Consider the following 14,066-nt stretch of genomic DNA (forward strand, 5'->3'; position numbering starts at 1 on the left):
CAGAGAGGAGCCAAAGAAGGAACAGAAACTTTCAGAAATGTTTACTCGCAAAGGCCTGGAGGCGAGGGAGGGTGTGCTTGGGAAACCACAGGAGGTCAGGTGGCCTGAGAGGGGCACAGCAGCAGGCAGGACTTTCTGCTGTCAAACGGGACATCTTTGCACATTCTGAGCTTGAGATCTGCGAGGGACGCGTCTGTGTGAGGAACATGCCGCCCAGCTGAGAGGCCAACTTCTCACCTCTACTCGCTTCTCGCTTCTCTCACGAATTAATTCGTTTTGTTCTCTCAATTGTTGCTGTTCTTCTTGAAGTGAACAAATCCGGTCTGTTGCAGCTGCAAGCTGATTAAGAGAGATTTTTATATTTCTTATCATCAAAATGAATCTTGCCATTCAAACGACATCTTTACAACTGCCAATGTGTTATTTTCACATATGGGATATTTTATTTTTTATTTTATATCCTTGTTTTGAATAGGTAATAACATGGTAATAACATGGTTCCTAATTCCAAAGACATAAAAACATAAACAGTAAAAGCGCTCTCCCACCCCTGCTCCTAGCCATCTCTGCCCTCCCCAGATATTCTTTTTTACAAAAATGATAGCATATTCCTTCATGTGGGCAAAGATTTATGGACACAAAATACTAGAAACAGCCTAAATGTTCAATATTAGAAATGGTTTAATACATCCCGGAGGAAGCATAAAACAGAAATAGGTAGTTATTAAAATGTTCACAAAAGCTTTTAAAGATTCGAGAACATAACACCTACAGTATGGAAATAAAGCAGGTCATAGAGTATGTTCTCACCTCTAATTAAAAAACAAAACAAAATAAAAACTCAACCATGTTCAAAATGCTTAAGAAGAGATGAGGAATATATATACATATATACTGAGGGATAAAAATAGCTATCACTTAGCCAAGGGATTATGGTTTTTTTTTTTTCTGATTCTTCCTTCTTTTTAGTTTTTCCAGCCAATGGGCACAAGGATATCTTATCACTGGAGAGAGAATTAGAGAGTCTGGGAGAGGAATTGCAACCAAACCATTAAAGGCCTACCCGAGGAAGACATCTTCCTTGCCTTGAATGAGTCAATGTAGTTTAGGGAAAAGCCTATAGAAGCAGAATGCCTTCACGGACCTGCTGAGGAGAGGCGAGCAGGAGAGGCAAGGTAGGGGAGTAAAATCCCCAACCAACCCACTCTTATCCAGCCTCTGAACCGGCCTGGAGAGAGAAGGTGAGGCTGGAGAAGGAGAAAGAAGCAAGACATCTGCCCTCTGTACTTGGCTGTGTTCTCAGCATCATTCGCTAATGAACTCCTCACTGCCTCCTGGTCAACAGCGTCCAGGTCCACGCGGACTCGAAAACCCAGACCCAGGATGGGCGTTTCTCAGCATAACAGCTGTGCCCAAGTCAGAAACTTTAAGGCTTTAAAGGAGGTGCTAGTTGCTACAAGAGAAGAAGCAGGCAAAACCCACAAGCTAGTTCCCATTCTACTCTCTGGACACAGCACATCCTGAAGACAGAGGTATGCTTTTCTCTAAAGTACATTTTCTATTACAATTGTTTGTCTTTGAAAAAAAACCCACAAAAACCCAGTTATTTATTTATTTTTTTTTAGTTTTAAAAGCTCAATTACACTTTCGTTCAAAGCATGCTACCTTATCTGGGGGAACAAAGAGTGAATCTGCTTGTTCTAAAATCAACTAAGGTGTCTTGAGTTCCTCCACATGCCAAGTGTTGGGTGAGGCACATTCATGTGGTATTAAGCAAATTTAATCTTTATACCACTACTGCAAGGCTATCATCCAATTTGGAGATGAGGAAAGTGAGGCTCAAAAACCGACCTAACTGAGGCCCGAAGGGCCCTTCACCCCGCCCTGGTGAGACTGGGCCCCTCAGTTCTAAGTGTGCTGAGGTTTCTCCCGTGTGGTCCACCTACAAATGCCGTCTCTGAATTTCCTTCTCCTGTCACAAATCTGGGCTCCTCTCCTGAAAGCTGTTCAGGGCTGGCCCCTCAGAAGAGAGCAGGAAGTTTGGAGTGAGCTTTAGAGTGGGGGCCTCCGTTACAAAGGTGTGCCCTAGGGCTCTCCACACCGTGGGGGGTCACTCTCGGCCCCCTCACAGCCCTCCTCCTCCTCCGAGAGACTTGGTGGGGAGGCCCGAGCAGCCAGGGACCGCTACCTGTGGAAAGCCTCAGAAAGGCTGAGCAACCCCCCTCCTGCTAAGAGGAGACAAGATGTGTCCGCCAAGGAGACTGCCGGGCAGCTGGCAGCAAGTTTTCTTCCTCGGCCTCAGCCCTCCTTCTTCCTGTCCTTTCATTCTCTCTCTTCCTAGTGAGAAAGCAGAGAAAGACCACACTGTGGGGAGACTGGTCCATGCTCCTGAGGGGCCGAAATACAGAAGGGGCGGGTGAGAGTACTGTGACCCATGACAGAGACTGTGCCTTCTGGGCAGCAGGGAGACACACTCCACCATAGGAAGGTCGGAAAGAGGAAGAGACAGCACGTTCACGACAGGAGCGGGGCTTTTCCAATCAGGACTCCAACCAATACTGGGCTACTGTGAGGTGATAAAACCTAGGTCGCTTGGAGTTGGCCCATGGTCAGGTGCAACGGCTCATGGGAGCTCTGGATGGGCCAGAACACGGACAGTCTGAGGATGCAAAGTTCTGAGAGTGCCTGTCCCGCGTGCAGCTCAACCCAAGGTTAGCAATTTCCATTCCTACCAGCAAGAAGCTCCTGTCAGACAGACCAACTGCACTGTTTCTTGTATTAGCCTTAGGGTCATTTTGTTTTAAGAATTTCAGTAAGTTACAAACCTCTTCTTGCAGCTTTGAATTAGTCTTTTCCAAGCCATCTATCTTGGTTTGAAGATCCCCGACTGTGCAGCTGCAAAAAATAAAATATTAGGGAGTTCTCGCCGTGGCACAGTGGAAGCGAATCCAACTGGGAACCATGAGGATGCGGGTTCCATCCCTGGCCTCGCTCAGTGGGTTAAGGATCCGGCATTGCATGAGCTGTGGTGTAGGTTGCAGATGCGGCTCGGATTCTGCGTTGCTGTGGCTGTGGTGTAGGCTGGCAGCCACAGCTCCAATGAGACCCCTAGCCTGGGATATTTCATATGCCATGGGTGTGGCCCTAAAAAGACAAAAGACGAAAAAAAAAATTAAGTAAAGGTGAACTTATAAAAGCAACTTTCCAGGGTAGTTCCCGTTGTGGCTTGGTGGGTTAGGAACCCAACTAGTAACCATGAGGATGCGGGTACAATCCATGACCTCACTTAGTGGGTTAAGGATCCAGCATTGCTGTGACTGTGGTGTAGGTTGGCAGCTGCAGCTCTGATTTGACCCCTAGCCTGGGAACCTCCATATGCTGCAGGTGAGGCCCTAAAAATAAATAAATAAAATAAAATAAAAGCTACTTTCCCAATAAACAATGAGAATAGAGATTCCTAGATTTCTTGTATGAAATGAAGTGTCAATGAATTTCCAGTTAACTCACAGATGAGAATTCTAAATGTGTATGTGTGATTTTATTGAAAAGTTTTCAATGTTTTCTCCCCTATTTCTTTTTCAGCCAACTGGAAAGAAAATAGCATGATTCCCCAGCATGATAGATGGGAAACCAAATGTGCTGGCAGTCATATATCTAAAGGAATATTCATAGCAAGATATTGGTACAGTAGGATCAAAGGTGAATTTTTTTAAACCTTTTAAATTAATGCTTTGTTCCATTTTTCAAATATTCTTTAAATACTCTGTACTACTTTTATACTGAAAAATACATAAAAAAGCTAAATACATAAAAAATACATAAAAAGCTAACGTAGACTTAATAAAAAAACAACCACCACCACAACAATACTAGTAATTTTCTTTTCAGATAGTGCCAGGCCCTGTTTGTTCCAAGCACTTTACGTGCATCAGCTCATGTAATCCTCTCTACAATTCCATGAGGTAAATCTCATTGTTAATCTGTTTTACAAACAAGGAAGCCATAACTTTATATAGAAAAACTTATTTAAGTTCACATCCTGATGAGCACAGGTGGTGTGGCTCCAGTCTGTATTTTTAGGCAACAGACTTTCCTGCCAAAAACTGCTGCTTTCTAGACTGGGGGTGGGGGGCGTGTCACAAAGAAATAAACCCAGCAAAGGCTAATGAACCAAGGTTCAAGAATTGAGTGGAAAGAGTCCCCTTGTGGCTCAGCAATTTAAGGATCTGGCGTTGTCACTGCAGTGGCTCGGGCTGCTGCTGTGGTGCGGGTTCAGTCTCTGGCTTGGGAACTTCCACATGCCGCAAACATGGCCAAAAAAAAAAAAGGTCTAAATAAACTAAGAATGTATCAAGATTCTTGCTCTTAAAAGAGTCAAAGGGAGTTCCTGTTGTGGCGCAGTAGAAATGAATCTGACTAGGAACCATGGGGTTGTGGGTTTGATCCCTGGCCTCCCTCAATGGATTGGGGATCCGCTGTTACTGTGAGCGGTGTTGTGGGTTGCAGATGTGGCTCGGATCTGGTGTTGCTGTGGCTGTGGTGCAGGCCGGCAGCTGTAGCTCCGATTTGACCCCTGGCCTGGGGATCTCCATGTGCCTTGGGTACAGCCCTAAAAGGCCAAAAAAAAAAAAAAAAAGCCAACATCACAGCTCATGGTATGTTCTGAGGACATGCCAGCTCCTCTGCCAGTTTCACTGGCTGTGGGGCCAGAGAACCTTCTGTGCCACAGCACTAAGGTGCACAGTATACTCTGAAGAGGGTACAGAGAGAGAGGATGCTATCTCCCAAACACCTTAGACTGAATCTCCATCCATTCCCCATCAATACTTGCAGCAACTAGTGTTTCATGAGACACGGGAGCAGTTTTCCAATTAAGGTGAAAACTCAAATAAAGATACCCACTATCACTACTGAACTGCTCTCAAAGAGCTAGCCCAGTGGTTTTCAACTCCTTTTGCCTGCCCAGCACACTGGAGGGATGTGTGCTGATTCCCAGCAGCAAGAGTGCTTCCCATGCAGTGATTTCCAGGTAAATGGCTATGGGTGGAGAGGCAGGTTCCATTTCTTATGCTCTAAATTACCTAACTGCACAAAACGAAGGACCAAAGAACTCCCCAAAGCTCTCCATCGAGAATTCATACTTCTCTAGTCCGTACACATGAGCACTGAATGATAACCTTTTTTCTTGGTTTGGAAACAAGTTAGTTATAAATATCTGGCAACTCAAAAAAGAGTTCCGTGATGCAATTTTCTAGCACTGAGAATGAATTGCAACACTAGAAAAAGGAGGGAGCCTACCTCAAGTGCCGGTTCAGTTCTTCCACGTAATTTTTTTGATCAAGGACATCAGTAATTCTTTCATGCCTTTCAAAAAGAGCATAAAAAGTGAGACATTCTTTTTACTCAGGGTTAATACTTTGTTAATTGTCCCCCCAACCTTCCCATCACCTTGTAGGAATGCCAACGTCATCAGGAAACCAAGAGACAGTCAGAGCTTAGTAATGTCTGCGTGGTCCTGAGTGAACCAGCAAGGCTGGCTGGGGAGACACGGAAGCTCACTGGAGACTAGCTGCCCAGAGAGCGGCCTCCCTGCAGACAGCCTCCCCACCACAGCTCACACCAAGCATTTGGGAAAGCTCCTAGCATGCAAGGTGGAAACACCAAAAGCCACATGCAAGCGGCCCTCGAGAGGGGAGATGACGCAGCCCTTGTTACGCTGAAGGAGAGGAGGCTGGCTCAGAAAAGACGACCACAAGACTTTTCAAAACACAAAGCTAATTAGTCTGGGTTAAGAAAGAGAGAGAGGAGTTCCTGTCGTGGCGCAGTGGTTAATGAATCCGACTAGGAACCATGAGGTTGTGGGTTCGGTCCCTGGCCTTGTTCAGTGGGTTAACGATCCGGCGTTGCTGTGAGCTGTGGTGTAGGTTGCAGACGTGGCTCGGATCCCTCGTTGCTGTGGCTCTGGTGTAGGCCGGTGGCTACAGCTCCGATTCGACCCCTAGCCTGGGAACCTCCATATGCCATGGGTGCGGCCTTAAAAAGACAAAAACAAATATATTAGAGATCTTGGGGGTTTTAAAAAATGGGATATATATACTTCTCAGTATATACTTGTCTCATTCAATAATGCCTGTGGAAATCCCTCTAAATCTACTATACCAATAGGTCAAATTTGTTTTTTGGTTTTTTTTCATGTGTGAATAATATACCACTGTATGGAATATTTTAGATGTTCTATAATTCATTCAATTACAGAAGTCCCTAAGTAACCCACAGAGGATTGGTTCTAGGACTAATCTGCAGATACAGAGGGTTGACTGTATTCCCTCGATGATGGATAATCAGTTTATTTCCAGTTCTTTTTGACATTAAGAATATATTTCAGGAGTTCCCGTCGTGGCGCAGTGGTTAACGAATCCGACTAGGAACCATGAGGTTGCAGGTTCGATCCCTGCCCTTGCTCAGTGGGTTAACGATCCGGCGTTGCCGTGAGCTGTGGTGTAGGTTGCAGACGCGGCTCGGATCCTGCGTTGCTGTGGCTCTGGTGTAGGCCGGTGGCTACAGCTCCGATTCAACCCATAGCCTGGGAATCTCCATATGCTGTGGGAACGGCCCAAGAAATAGCAACGACAAAAGACAAAAAAAAAAAAAAAAAAGAATATATTTCAATTTCAAGTGAGTAAATCCTTGTCATTTGGGCACATGAAGCATTAATGGGGTTTCTGCTGGTCCCTTTCTCGGTAAGGCGCACTGCCGAGGCACTGAGACCAGAGTCCTCATCAGGGAGATGTGTGACAGATACACAGGGTAAAACATGCAAACACAACCCAAGGATTTCCAGTGACACTCCCTTCTATGCCTGTCTCCTAACCTCTCCCCACAGGCAGCCATGTTTTCAGGCCTATATGCTTCTCTAGAAATGGAAAAAAAAAAAAAAGGTGACCCATGTGAATGGAAATACAACATATAAATATGTAGATGTCTTTTTTATTATAACATAAATGGTAGCATGTTATACACATTGCTTGCTTCGTTTTCTTTTTTTTTATAGGATAACTTATTTTAATGCTCTAACAAGGATGAAGTAGTGCTACATGTGGCATGAAAAGACATCCAAGGTACACTAGGATCAAATAATAAGTCCAGTGGCAACTTAAGTATATAATAATGCCTTCACATTTACAACCAAACAAACCATAAAGCAAATTATGCTACTGACAAATTTATACCTGCAAGGCATTAAAAAGAAGAAAAAAATGGGCATTCCTACTGTGGCACAGTGGGTTAGGATCCGACTGCATCAGCTCGGGTTGCTGTGGAGGTGCAGGTTTGATCCCTGTCCTTGCACAGTGGGTTAAAGGATCCAGAGTTGCCACAGTTGTGGCGTAGGTTGCAGCTGCAGCTCAGATTCAATCCCTGGCCCAGCAACTTCCATATGCTATGGGTGGGGCCCTAAAAAGACAAAAACAAACAAACAAAAACCAAATTCACAGACACTGGTGGTTGCCAGAGGCTGGGTTGGGGGTGTGGGTAAATGTGGTGATAAGGCACAGACTTCCAGTTATAAAATAATTAGTCCCAGGGATGTAATGTACAGTATGGTGACTACAGTTAACAATATTGTAATACATATTTGCAAGTTGCTAAATCCTGAAAACTTTTAGGAGAGATCCTAAAAGTATTTATCACAAGAAAATTTTTTGTAACTACATATGGTGATGGATGGTAACGAGACTTATTAAAAATGTGAAGAAGGCAGACAATGCAGAACTTACTCTTTGCCACCATCAAGATCCTGCACATCCTTGAGGTAGAGAGAAAAATCGATCACTCCAACCTGACAGAAATAAAATGCACAAGTTTGTTTGTTTATTGATTTATTTACTTACTATTTTAGGGCCACTCCCGTGGCATGTGGAAGTTCCCAGGCTAGGGGTTGAATTGGAGCTACAGCTGCTGGCCTATACCACAGCCACAGCAACTTGGGATTCAAGTCATATCTGCACCTACACCGCAGCTGAAGGCAATGCCGGATCCTTAACCCACTGATCGAGGCCAGGAATCAAATCTGTGTCCACACGGATACTAGTCAGATTCCTTTCCGCTGAGCCACTATGGGAACTCCAGAATGCACAAGTTTAAATGAAAAATAAAATTTCCCACTTTCTATACATCTAACAATCTTTAAAATTCAAGGTATTTACATTCTTAGCTCTTTCCTACAGTTAGGCTAACCAGCTTATAAAGTAGCAATCAATCAAAGTAAAAAACCAAAAGAAAAATAACCTCATTACCTTCTGGAAGAAAAATTTACTAAAAATTCAGAATTTAAGGTAATATTCTGAAGTTTTACCACCTGGTATCGACTTCTTTTTTCTTTTTTTAGCTGCGCCCGTGGCACGTGGACGTTCTCCAGCCAGGGATCAAACCCATACCTCAGCCAAGTGGCCTGAGCTGCAGCAGTGACAAGGCCAGGTCCCTAACCTGCTGAGCCACAGAGGAACTCCTATCCACTTCGGTACTTGCTTAATGTTCTCTCAATAAGCATGCATTTCTTTTATAAGACAAAAATTAAGTAATAAAAAAGAAATATATATATTCTATGTAGTTCAATGGGGAAAAAGGCAACAATAGGAAGAATTAACACCCAAAGCAGAAATTACTGGGTTAGAAATCAGATAAAGCCCTCCTCCCAAAGCAGAGTGATGAATAAAAGCATGACCTGGTTTTTTTTTTTTTTTTTGTCTTTTTTGCTATTTCTTTGGGCTGCTCCCACGGCATATGGAGGTTCCCAGGCTAGGGGTCGAATCGGAGCTGTAGCCACCGGCCTACGCCAGAGCCACAGCAAAGCGGGATCTGAGCCGCGTCTGCAACCTACACCACAGCTCATGGCAACACTGGATCGTTAACCCACAGAGCAAGGGCAGGGACCGAACCTGCAACCTCATGGTTCCTAGTCGGATTCGTTAACCACTGCGCCACGACGGGAACTCCCGACCTGGTTCTTAGAGTCCAACACAGTAGACAGATTCTCCACCAGGTGCATAATATCATAAGTTACTAGCACCATGCTCTAACCAACTGAGCTAACTGGCCACCGCTGGATATCACAAGTTATAAAAGTGAGATCCTGGAGTTCCTGCTGTGGCTCAGCGGAAACCAATCTGACTAGCATCCATGAGGATGCAGGTTTGATCCCTGGCCTCGCTCCATGAGTTATGGATTTGGTGTTGCTGTGACCTGTGGTGTAAGCTGGCAGCTGTAGCTGATTCGACCCCTACCCTGGGAACCTCCATATGCCGCAGGTGTGGCCCTAAAAAGACAAAAAAGAAAAAAGAAAAGTGAGATTTTAAAAAGCCGTAAGAGAATACTCTCATACGACTAATAGATGTGAATAAAACAAATGATTTCTAGAAAAACAGAAATGACTAAAAATTGTTCTATGACTTAGGAAACCAATGAATTGACCAAAAGCAGAGTTCCCATCATGGCACATCAGAAACGGATCTGACTAGGAACCATGAGGTTGTGGGTTTGATCCCTGGTCTCGCTCAGTGGGTTAAGGATCCAGTGTTGGCGTGAGCTGTGGTGTAGGCTGCAGACTCAGCTGGGATCTGGCATTGCTGTGGCTCTGGCATAGGGCGGCGGCTACAGCTCCGATTAGACCCCAGCCTGAGAACCTCCATATGCCGCGAATGAGGCCCTAAAAAGACAAAAAAGTAAAAAAAAATAAAAAATAAATTGACCAAAAGCTGCAAAAACTTAAAGTGGTCAAAGAATGAGGACCATAAAGCTTTTTGCATAAAGCTGCAATATTCATACCACTAAGGTTTTTTTTTTGTCTTTTTTTTTTTTTTTTTTTGCTATTTCTTGGGCTGCTCCCGTGGCATACAGAGGTTCCCAGGCTAGGGGTCGAATCGGAGCTGTAGCCATCGGCCTACGCCAGAGCCACAGCAACGCGGGATCCGAGCCGCATCTGCAACCTACACCACAGCTCACGGCAACACCGGATCCTTAACCCACTGAGAAAGGGCAGGGACCGAACCCGCAACCTCATGGTTCCTAGTCGGATTTGTTAACCACTGCGCCACGACGGGAACTCCATATACCACTAAGTTTTAACAAACCTTTAAATAAAAGTAATTCCTACTCTAATAAGCTGTTGTAGAAAACAAGACAAAAAGAATAATACCCAGCTTATAAGGTTAATACAATCCTGACACTGAAAAGGGACAAAAGGAAAATTCAGAAAAGTGTCACTTGTAAGTAGAAACACAAAAATTTCAAATAAACTACAGACATATTAAATCTAGGAGAACACTAAGAGAATAATGCACAGGAGATATGCAAGTTTCTGGGCTAGGGATTGAAATGGAGCTGTAGCTGCTGGCCTACACCACAGCCACAGCAACACCAGATCTGAGCCACATATGCAACCTATGCCACAACTAACAGCAACGGTGGATCCTTAACCTACAGAGCAAGGCCAGGGATTGAACCCACATCCTCAGAGAGACTACGTGGCTTTCAACCTGATGAGCCACAGTGGGCACTCCTCTGGTAATTAAAGGACTATGTTACTGCTGTTGGGGAAATGTAAGTTGGTACGTCACTATGGGAACAGTATGGAGGTTCCTCAGTAAACTAAAAATAAAACTATCGTATGATCCAGCAATCCTACTCCTTGGCATATATCCAGACAAAACTATAATTCAAAAAGATATATGCACCCCAATGTTCATAGCAGCGCTATTCACATTAGCCAAGACTTGGAAACAAACCTAAATGCCAAATTGACAGATGCACAGATAAAGGAGATGTGGTACATATGCACAATGGAATATTACTCAGCCATAAAAAAGAATGAAATGCCCTTTGCAGCAACATGGATGCAACTAGAGATTCTCATACTAAGTGAAGTAAGTCAGAAAGAGGACAAATACCACATTATAGCATTTATATGTGGAATCTAAAATATGGCATAAATGTACCTATCTACAGACTAGAAAAGGACTCACAGACATGGAGAACAGACTTGTGGTTGTCAAGGAGGAAGCGGGTTGGGGAGGGACTGGAAATTTGGGGTTAGTAGATGCAAACTATTACATATAAGAACGGATAAGCAATGAGGTCCTGCTGTATAGCACAGGTGACTACATTCAGTATCCTATGATAAACTATAATGAAAAAGAATATACAACAGAATGTATATTTGTGTATAACTGAGTCACTTTGCTGTACAGCAGAAATACACTATAAATTAACTATACTTCAATTAAAAAAATAAATTAAAAAAAGACAGTGTTACTGGTATGAAAATAGCGACCCAGAGACTAAACAAAGTCCAGAAATAAAGTTCAGCATATAATGGATATTTCAACACATGATAAAGGTGGAGCTTCAAATTAGTAGAAAAATAATATTTGGTATATAATATTGAGTAAAATTGGTTTACTACCTATATAAGAAATCCAGATTTCCATTTCACACCATGTCAAACAAATGACAGGCAGAATATTTATAGATATAAAAAATACACATTTTGTTTGAAAAAGTAGGTTTATTTTTAGATGTGGAAGGACCTTCTAAGTATAATACCTCAGAAGGTATGAGAAAAGTCCATTAAATTTGAGTGGGCAAAACAAAAAAAAAAGGTTCAGAGGGAAAACAAGCCCAGAGAAATCAGATAAAAAAATTCATAGCAAATGGTGAATAGCCTTAATCTATAATAAAAGAGTAGAAAAAGATGGAAAACTCAAAAAAATGGGCAAAGAATATGAACAGGTAATCACAAAAGATGAACCATCAATGACAAATAAAACATGAAAAAAAATACTTGATCTCCCTAGTTCTCAAAATATAAATTTCAAATGAGTTGTTTTTTTTTCTTTTTCTTTCTTTCTTTCTTTTTTTTTTTTTGCCAAGGTGTGCAGCAGCTTGATGTGGGAATCTCAGTTCCCAGGCCAGGGATTTAAACCCCATCTGCAGGGGTGAAATTGTTAACTCTTAACCACTAGACCCACCAGGGAACTCCTGAAGAGTTTTTCCTATCAGATTGAAAAAGACCAAGAATGCTCACACATCATCACAACACTCGCATAGAATATGTACACTCTGACACAGTAATTCCCAAATTTATCCTAAGAAAAGAAACGGATAACAGTCAAAAGAAGCATGAGGATGTTTATAATGTTGTTATAACATGGCAACAACTTATGTTTAATAAGTAGTGGTTAAATAAACTACAGTATATTCATAAAGTGAATTACTGTGCAGTCATTTTAAAACAGTTTATATCTCTTGACATGGGACATTATGCTAAGTTAAAAAATTGCAAAATTGGGAGTTCCTGTTGTGACTCAGTGGAAATGAATCCAACTAGTAACCACGAGGTTGCATGTTTGCTCTCTGGCCTTGTTCATCGGGTTAAGGATCTGGCGTTGCTGTGAGCTGTGGTGTTCATCACAGATGAGGCTTGGATCTTGCATTGCTGTGGCTGTGGTGTAGGCTGGCAGCTGTAGCTGTGATATGACCCTTAGCCTGGGAATCTCCATGTGCCACAAGTGCGGCCCTAAAATACAAAAACAAACAAACAAACAACAAAAGCAAAGTTGTGCTTGAAATAATCATTTTGGTTTAATGGAAAAAGAAAACTCCAAACACTTGCCTCTAAAATATAAATTCACACGCGCCCCTTTATTCATGTGCTGGAAGACTATATCCCAAAATGTTAACACTGATTTAGCTGTCTCTGTGTATTAGGATTACATGTGATACTATTTCCTTTCAAAAAAACTTCTCCGTATTTTTTGAAAAAATTTCAATGCACAAAACCAAGAAAACTATTGGAAAAAAAAAGAGAGAGAGAGAGAGAGGACAGGTTACCAAAAAAACACCCCAAAACCAAAAGACCAAATACCTGACCTGGCCATGGAGGGAATGGGGAAGCTTTAGATGCTTCATGTCTAAACATGTGATGGCAACAAGGATGGCACAGTGGCCCTGAAGAGGGGTGGGGGTGAAATGGGGCAGGGGGTCCTGATTTACATTTTAGGCTTCGGCCCTGGCCCCTGGCTCCTGAGCAGAAGGAAGGTCCATTGCAAGAGGGCTGTCCCCCCACAGGCACTCTGCACCTTACTGCAGACTTTCTTTTCTGCTCCGTTTTATCATCTGACTTCCAAATCTCTCCTGAGTCTATCTTCCCACACCCCCAGAACCCTTTTGGGTCTTTCAGACTTACCTGCTCAATATTTTTGCTTTCTCTATTCTTGGCCGCTTCTAACTCATGGCCTGGATGGCTGCTTGCTTGATCTTTCTCAATCTCAGGCCTGACCATTTCAGGGCACTGCTTAAAAACTGCCAATGGCTTCCAAAGCTCCAGCAACAAAAACCGAAGCCCGGCGATGATGGCCTCACAATTGGGTCCACCTCTGCCTTCATCTCATGCACCCAGCATCCTGTGTCCCAGCCTTGGAGAACTGTTTCCTGTTCCCAGACATGCCATGCTCTCTGTGTGGGCCTTTGGACCTTTGCCCATGTTATTTCTTCACCCTTCCTGGGGACCTTGGCCAGATGTGCTCCCCACTGCCCAGCACAGCACGCTGAGAGGTTCTGGGCCAGATGCCCCCTCCTCAGGTACAGCACACATCTACAGATGCCATGAAAAATCCCTGGCCCAAAGAAGCTATTCCAAAATTCCCATTTTACCTGAGAGTCCAAGTCCTCTCCCTTTAAGCAGAGATTCGCATCAAGCACGTTGAGCCCCACCAGCAGACCAACAATGACCATCCCTTCTTCCTCCATCAGCAAGGCCTCAGGCTCATAGAACTCACTGCAAGAGATGGACACGATGGGAACGCCTGCACCACCCTTCTCCTAGACCTACCCTGTCCTCTCCCCACTCCGGGCTCACGGCCTGGCTGCCACCTTCACTGGGGGCCAGAGGCTTCCCTGTGGGCACTCCCTTCTGCTTTTCATCCCCTCTCCACTCTAAGTGCTGCTAGCTCTTCTCTGGCCTCTCTTCTCTCTCGTGCCTTGGAATGGGCTCCTCCTGCTCTGGTCTAAGG

At 43.7% G+C, this 14,066-nt stretch overlaps 1 protein-coding gene and 1 long non-coding RNA gene across 9 annotated transcripts in view; one reads left to right on the top strand and one right to left on the bottom strand.

The window, feature by feature from the left end:
* RUFY1 (RUN and FYVE domain containing 1) overlaps positions 1-14,066 on the bottom strand; it is a 47,211-nt gene that overhangs the window by 20,202 nt on the left and 12,943 nt on the right. For 4 of the 8 annotated variants that reach the window (XM_085013620.1, XM_021084324.2, XM_085013621.1 and 1 more), the window contains 6 exons: positions 13,708-13,831; positions 7,776-7,837; positions 6,872-6,913; positions 5,299-5,364; positions 2,826-2,895; positions 238-339 (listed from right to left, as the gene is read on the bottom strand). In XM_085013620.1, coding sequence (XP_084869746.1) covers positions 238-339; positions 2,826-2,895; positions 5,299-5,364; positions 6,872-6,913; positions 7,776-7,837; positions 13,708-13,831 — 466 coding nt within the window. The remainder of the gene's footprint in view (positions 1-237; positions 340-2,825; positions 2,896-5,298; positions 5,365-6,871; positions 6,914-7,775; positions 7,838-13,707; positions 13,832-14,066) is intronic. The other 4 variants (XM_085013622.1, XM_003123642.5, XM_085013623.1 and 1 more) reach the window with 1 other exon arrangement.
* On the top strand, positions 1,427-5,571 carry LOC110259385 (uncharacterized). The gene is made up of 3 exons (XR_014837980.1): positions 1,427-1,532; positions 3,583-3,699; positions 5,456-5,571. It is a non-coding gene; the product is annotated as an uncharacterized LOC110259385 (long non-coding RNA).

The sequence above is a fragment of the Sus scrofa genome, chromosome 2 (genome assembly GCF_054392235.1).
Source record: "Sus scrofa isolate SSC_HxYL_T2T_F1_AM1 chromosome 2, Sscrofa_HxYL_maternal_Yorkshire_Landrace_v2.0, whole genome shotgun sequence".
Taxonomy (NCBI): domain Eukaryota; kingdom Metazoa; phylum Chordata; class Mammalia; order Artiodactyla; family Suidae; genus Sus; species Sus scrofa.